This window comes from Dendrobium catenatum, unplaced genomic scaffold (genome assembly GCF_001605985.2).
Source record: "Dendrobium catenatum unplaced genomic scaffold, ASM160598v2 fragScaff_scaffold_1271, whole genome shotgun sequence".
Classification (NCBI taxonomy): Eukaryota; Viridiplantae; Streptophyta; class Magnoliopsida; order Asparagales; family Orchidaceae; genus Dendrobium; species Dendrobium catenatum.
The window spans coordinates 102,449-109,110 of NW_021319733.1; the positions used below are offsets into that span (position 1 = coordinate 102,449).

At 35.8% G+C, this 6,662-nt stretch overlaps 1 protein-coding gene across 2 annotated transcripts; it reads right to left on the reverse strand.

Annotated features, from left to right (window-relative positions):
* Positions 1-1,209: 1,209 nt before the first annotated feature.
* On the reverse strand, positions 1,210-5,985 carry LOC110100874 (boron transporter 1). Of its 2 annotated transcripts, XM_020828584.2 has the most exons (13): positions 5,328-5,985; positions 4,938-5,191; positions 4,747-4,829; positions 4,438-4,630; positions 4,204-4,342; positions 3,802-3,967; positions 3,302-3,468; positions 3,014-3,187; positions 2,734-2,829; positions 2,507-2,644; positions 2,098-2,417; positions 1,740-2,007; positions 1,210-1,652 (listed from the first exon to the last, which is right to left on the reverse strand). In XM_020828584.2, exons 2-13 carry the CDS (start codon positions 5,039-5,041, stop codon positions 1,326-1,328), a joined length of 2,175 nt encoding a protein of 724 aa, XP_020684243.1. In that variant the 5' UTR covers positions 5,042-5,191; positions 5,328-5,985; the 3' UTR covers positions 1,210-1,325. The 2 variants fall into 2 exon arrangements, with proteins under 2 accessions (XP_020684243.1, XP_028555219.1); XM_028699386.1 differs by having other exon boundaries at positions 4,938-5,985.
* Positions 5,986-6,662: the final 677 nt, after the last annotated feature.

The window sequence follows — 6,662 nt, forward strand, 5'->3', positions numbered from 1 at the left end:
TTATATGTTACTGTACAAACTGTCTATATATAGTTCATTATTATGTAATCAGATAGATGAATATACAATTCTTAATTCACTCCTTGTCTCCTTCTCTCTTACGGTTCTCTCTGTTCTTGTTCTGCTCTCAATCTTTCACATTTTGCACTGTGCGTCGCATTATTTTCTTCACCATACAACTTAATGTCATCAACATCGTTTTTCTCCACCAATTTCTGCTTCCAATTTTTGAACAAAGTGAGGAATTAAGTAAACAACTTAATTTTAAACCACATATATATGGAGAGAGAGAGAGAGAGAGAGAGAGAGTTATCACTTGTCAAGTTCAAGGCCACAAGCTCAAGAAGAAAAAATACGCAACCATGAGCTGTATAAGCTATCGTGCATGTGGGCGCACTATTTGATTCCATATAATTGAAGATTTTCCTATTTGAGCAAATATAAAATAAATAATTGAAGAAAGATCAGACTAATGGGAATAATTGAATGACCAAAAAGATGACTTATATCCAATAAAATATTTCGCAATATCTAATATACAGAAATGTAAAGGAAAATATTGGATCAGAATTTTTTTAATTTAAATGAGCTTTAAAATTATTGAATTTATTTTAAGATTGAGTATAATATAAAAAGCAAAAAATCAATTAAAATTTATGTTACATTTATTGTTAAAGTAAATTGATTAAATATCCTGAATTAATTTTTTTTTCAAATGTTAATTGTCATGCAAGTAGATAAATCTGCAGCAAAAACAAATATATTCTTTCGTTCTGTCTACACAATCTTTTCTACTTTCTCTGTACATTTCCGTAAAAAATATGAAATTTAGGTTGCATTTGTTCTATGTATTATTAATTTGCTTTGCGAATTGCAGTAGGATTTATTGATTATGTTGCCGAGGTGAAAAAATTCTGGTTTTTTCATAATTTATTTAATAAAAAATAAGAAAAAACACCAGCCGTTGATTTATTGCGAACGGGATTATGGCAACTGCGTGAATGTGCCGCGTTGTGAAATGTGAAGGAGCTAAAGTTTACAAATGTAAGAATTATCATTATACTCTCCATTTAAAATTTGATGTCTCGTCTTCAGATCCATCCAGCTATTTAATTGCCGTAGCAGTAAAGAAGAAAGAAATTCCTCTCAGTGGTAAGAAAAAATTTAATAATAATAATGAAAGCTAGAGATTTACAGTTGCACAAGATAGAAAGACAAAGAGCATATAATGTTCAGTTATATGTGAACAAAGTTAGCAATAGCAAGAAAGAGAAGAACAATAGTAGTAGTAGAGGTATGGGCCATGGCTGATTCCCCAAATATTATTATATAGGATGATGTTCTTTCCTTGTTACTGGAGATCCCTGTCCCAAGTTTGAAAGCCTTAATTCTGCAGTACCAGGGCTGAATGATGCTCTCCTACCAAGTCGAGGGCTTTGCTCCTGCTTCAATTCACTGACCCGAGGACTAAATCCTTTCTCTGATATTCTGGGGCTGTTCGAGCCTTTCAGATCTCTCGTCGGCGTAGCCGTCGAGCTATTCATTTTGGGACTCTTCATATGCTTAACCTCACCACGGCTTCTGGTGATTATCTCATCAAGAATCTCCCCACTATGAGAAAAGGATGCTCTCATGATGCCTCTTTCCATCTCCTGCTAGGAGCAACGATCGATGTAATAATAGGAACAACATAATTTGGAAGAATAAACCCTAAACAAGAAAGAGAAAGATAAAGTCACCATTGCTTGATTGAATGGGAGAGCCGGGGATTCCTCATACTCCGCTGCATCTAAATCTGTCAGGTGTGCACCTTTAAAGAGCCTGGGAAGAAGATACTGCCTTGCAGGTACCAAAAGCATGATCATGAGGGGGAAAAGGACTCCTGCAATAGGAATCCAAGTGATCCCAAAGCATACCAGCAGGTAAGCAGTCTGGAAGAGAGTGAAAGCAGTAATTGTCTTGAAGGGCACAGTCTCCACAAAGGTTGCATGATAATCTTCAAGCACTCTGAATGGCACAACTTTTAATCAGTAATGGCATGGCGTGGGATAACTTTAAAAATGGTAAGGAAAAGTAAGGTAAGGGATAATTCAGTACTTATATCTTCTACTTGGTGCTGTAAAGAGTAGGAGGATCCTCTCCCAAAACTGGTTACCAGGTAAGCTCTCTATTGCCATGAAAGCAAAGTAACCCCACAGCACAGAAGTCGGAATCTTTTTAAGGATCGGCATGGCTGCAACACAGCATCCTACCATGGCGGACTGCAGCAAATTGCTAAGACGTTGCTCTTTGACTTCGACAGGTAGTAGTTCGTCAATCTCCTTTTCAACATCAAAAACCGACATGTCCACAGGCGCATCAATACTTCCTAAGCTCGAAGCCAATTGGATGGTAGATTCCTTCAGCTCATTCAATCCCTGAATGTAATAATATTTTTTCTACTGTGACAATTCATCGGAGACCATCACAAGCAATGCAAAAAAGGAGAAGGCAGAACTTGTCATACCCGAACAGATTGTTCCTGATAGATCAGTGGTGTTTGCAATTGCTGATATGCTTCTTGCATGTTTTCATATACTTGGCTTAAGCTAGAATTCTGGTTCATGCTTTGATGGGCAGTGGCTACTAGGCGGTTGCGCAGGAGCTTCAGAATAGAAAGATTACAACATATTTAGACGGATTTAGGAGGCATTTAATGAAATATGTGATTTTTCCAACTATTTTGCAGTTTACCTGATGTTTGAGAGTAGCCAAGCTCTTCGTATGCATTGGTGATTGGGGGATGACACCATTTGATGGGGGTATTCCCAATAGGCCACATAGTAAAGTCTATAGGAAAAAGGTGTAGAGATATGATATGAGCCTTTACTTAGATAATGCTAAAACATGACCAAAATTCACAGATACATGCATTTTTACCTTTCTTTCTAGAAAATATTATAGAGCTTACGATGGTGTCTTTCTAGGAATTAAAATAGGAAACCATGAAAGGGAGTTGAGAAAAAAAAATTACCAAAAAGCCTAGAAGAAGTAAATCATAATGAAATGATGGCGGTTTTCTCAAGTTGAACTCCTTTTGCTGTGCAAGTTGAGAAGCTACACTGTGATCAAAATAATAGAGGACTGCGATCATTGCAGCAGGAATGAAAGCTCCAAGTATGTAGAGAACCGGAAGATCCAACATTTCCTGTTTTGTTTAATATTTTTGATTGGTTAACTTCAAATAGTAATGGAGCAAGACATAGTATATACAGTCTACAAAATTGCTCATTAATTTAAACGGAGGATCAAGAATAGATGCCTTGATAACTGTCCAGTTTTTATATGCACCAGGTGACCAGGGATTTGGACTGAAAAGGCGTCTAGGAATTCCTTTAGGAACACTACTAGCTGGTATATAAGAAACTGCAGTCCATACTAGAACCATCAGCGGCACCCCATAGTCTGCAATGAAGCCTCTCAACCAACCTACAATTATTTGTTCCCCTTTAACTTCAAAAGTCTAAATTAAAATGACAGTGCATAAAACGGGGAATAATATTCTACCAAAAAAAATGCTTAAAGCTAGAAAACATTTAAATAATAATAGAAAAATACTTTTTGTCTTCCAAAAAAAAAAAAAAAATCTAACGTTTTCTAACTTAAAAGTGTTTTTCTTCTAAATTTGATTATTGTGTTCTTATCATGATATAAAACTTATCAGAAAATCTTGATACAAAAATAAAAGGAAAAAAGGCTCATGTGAACGTTTTTTTTTTTCTTCTTTCAAAATTGCAAAATTGCTATATATTAAAGACATACCACAACCATATGGCCACGATCTAGCCTTCCTACTTCTCAATGCTGTGAGCAGAAGACCAAATGACAGAATCAAAGCAAACATCCCATTGCCGAACCTCCAAGATGGAATAAACTCCAATAACTTGGGATTCTCTCTTTTTGGTATGAGAAACTCATCCACAAGTCCCTATAACATAGTAACATGAAGCCATTACATTAATTAACTCTACTTATATAAGTTTCTCCACATGCAAGTCAACATCCATTTTACCATGTTAGCTGCTCCAATAAAATTGAATTTAAAAAAAAAAAAAACTGCTAATGTTATTTAGTGTTGAATGAGGTTTAACCACTAATATATGGTATGGTTTTCCAAATGCCAGAACTTAAAAGCAAGAAAAGATAGATGGAATCTGTGCTTACTTTAATTGCCTGCTGCATAAATAGCATAGCAATCAGCATACCGAATAGCTCGCCGGCAACTCTCGTAAATCTATTGATAATTGAGCATGCACCAAGAATAGCCAACAAGAAGAGCAGGAAAGCAGTCCACACACACACCCTGACATCCCAAACAACACTAGATAAGTTTAGATGACCTCCAAAATAATGTTTTGCCTATTATTTTTCACATAGAACAGTCATTTTATAGCTTACCATCCAGTCCATGCTAGAAATAGATTTCTTCCTAAATCTGCTCTATCTTTAGCAAAATTGAACATGAATGTGTACATAAGCACCGTTGGCTCAGCAACTCCAAGGATCAGTAAAGGCTGACCTCCAATGAGTGAGTGTATAATCCCGCAGAGTGAAGTGGACGCTAAGGTTTGAATAGCAGTTAGAACCCCATCTGTCCAAAGTTTTCATTTGAATTATATCAATCACTTTCCACAGGTAAAATCAGGCTGTTAGTAACCAAAATGTATTTTGAGGTTGCCTTAAAATTGAATTTCAGGTGCTGCTTACCAGTACTTCTCTCCAATTGCTCCCCAAATGATATGACCGGTATTGCAGAAGCAAAGAATATGTAAGTTGTGGGAGCCAATATTCTGCACACAAAAGAAAATAAGAAAAGAAAAGTGAAATCAAATTTAAACTATGAATCCAATAATTAATTAACTAAAAAAAAAAAAGCTTCCATGATGATGAATAAGTACCTGATGCCTGCTCGGAATCCTCCAGCCCAGTCCTGCTTGTAGCACATCAGTCTCCCTTGAAGGTCATTCTTGATTCCACGGAAAGGCACAAAAGTCTCCTCCATGCTTCTATTTACCTCTTAGCAGAGCAGATGCGAGCGCTTAAGAATATTCAGATTAAAAGACAAGGATCTATCCTTTGGCCGCCCAAGTATTTACAATGGAAATGCTCTATGCTCTATAATGAATTCCAAAAGGCCCGACCTTATGCTTGCCTATGAAAGAACATTCATGAAGACACCAACATAAATATTTATATTTATAATTAAATCGATATACAAGAGAAGGGCAAGCTTCTGCTCATCAGAGCAATGAGCAGAAGGAAAAACGGCATTTCAAAATCCAGAATACCCAATAGAGTGTTTCTATGGAGAAGAGAATAGAATCTTGAATGGACAAGAGAAGTGGATCCGAACGCAAAAGGAGAAAATTTTTAGCTTGCATTGAAGTTTATGAGCTCCAGGTAAAGAAGGAAAGGCAGTATGGTGTGGGTGGAGAGGAGGGCGGCTACTGGCTACATATATATTAGAATGGGCGGCAAGGATTGCGAAGGAAATTTTTATGTAATTAATTAAAGGAAAAATGCTATCGATGGGAACAGTATAAGGTTATTACTGCCCACTAACCACTGCCCTAGCCAAAAAGTAAAATAGAAACAGGAGGCTCCCAGAGTAAGAAGAGAAGAGAAGAAAATCAATAGTTGAGGAGCAACAAAGTAATGTAGAATCAGTGACAAAGCTTAGCACGCAAAGAAGAGATCAAGGGTTCGAATCCCTGTTGAGCTTGAGGTTTAGAGAGAGAGAGAGAGAAGCAGAAGAGCCGAAGAGCCTCCCTTGGGTTTGCCAGAACATAGCGAGCTGGCCGGTAGAAGAAGCTCCGCAGCTCTGAAGAATGACTTTGGTTGGGTTCATCCGAGTAGTTTGTTTGTTCTATAATTTTATTTTCTTAAATAACGTTGCTTGCTTGCTGACACTATCTTAAGCATTCATCTTTCAAAAAAAAAATTGTTTTTTGAGAAGTCAACATTACTAAAGTTAAAGAAATTTATTATAAGCAAAATCTATCGCGTGCAGTGCGATTTTGAACAAAAAAAATTAAAAAATGCAGGCAATATTAAAGCAAATGCTTCTTTCTACTTTGCCACAAGTCGTTATATATTATGCATAAAAATTGTAGCCAACCCGAAGCACTAGAAAAATATGTATAATACTCTTGCTAATAGCTAGTTACGTATCTTATTATTAATTTATGAGGTCAACATAGCGCCCCCATTTTTCTACCACTCCTCATAAGAAGATAACATATTTAAGCCTCCTTACGTTTATTGTTTAAATAAAGTACGCATGGGAATGGGAGTATGGCCGCTTGGTTGAATCATTTTAGCTATATTTTCTACTTATCAAATAAATATAAATCCCTTTGAAGAGTGCTATATATATATATATATAATATTTAATGTACTAATAAAATCTAAACATCTTTCACTTTAAACATATATATACATATATATATATATGTAAGTCCTCAATCATGCTTTCATCTCTTCCCACCAAGATTGACTCATCACCTTTGTCTTATATATGTAAGGATAATAATTAATGTCAAGACAATAATCAATATTATTCTTAAATACAATTTGTCTTCCTTCAATTCAATCATTTTAATAGCCCATATATAAATATATAT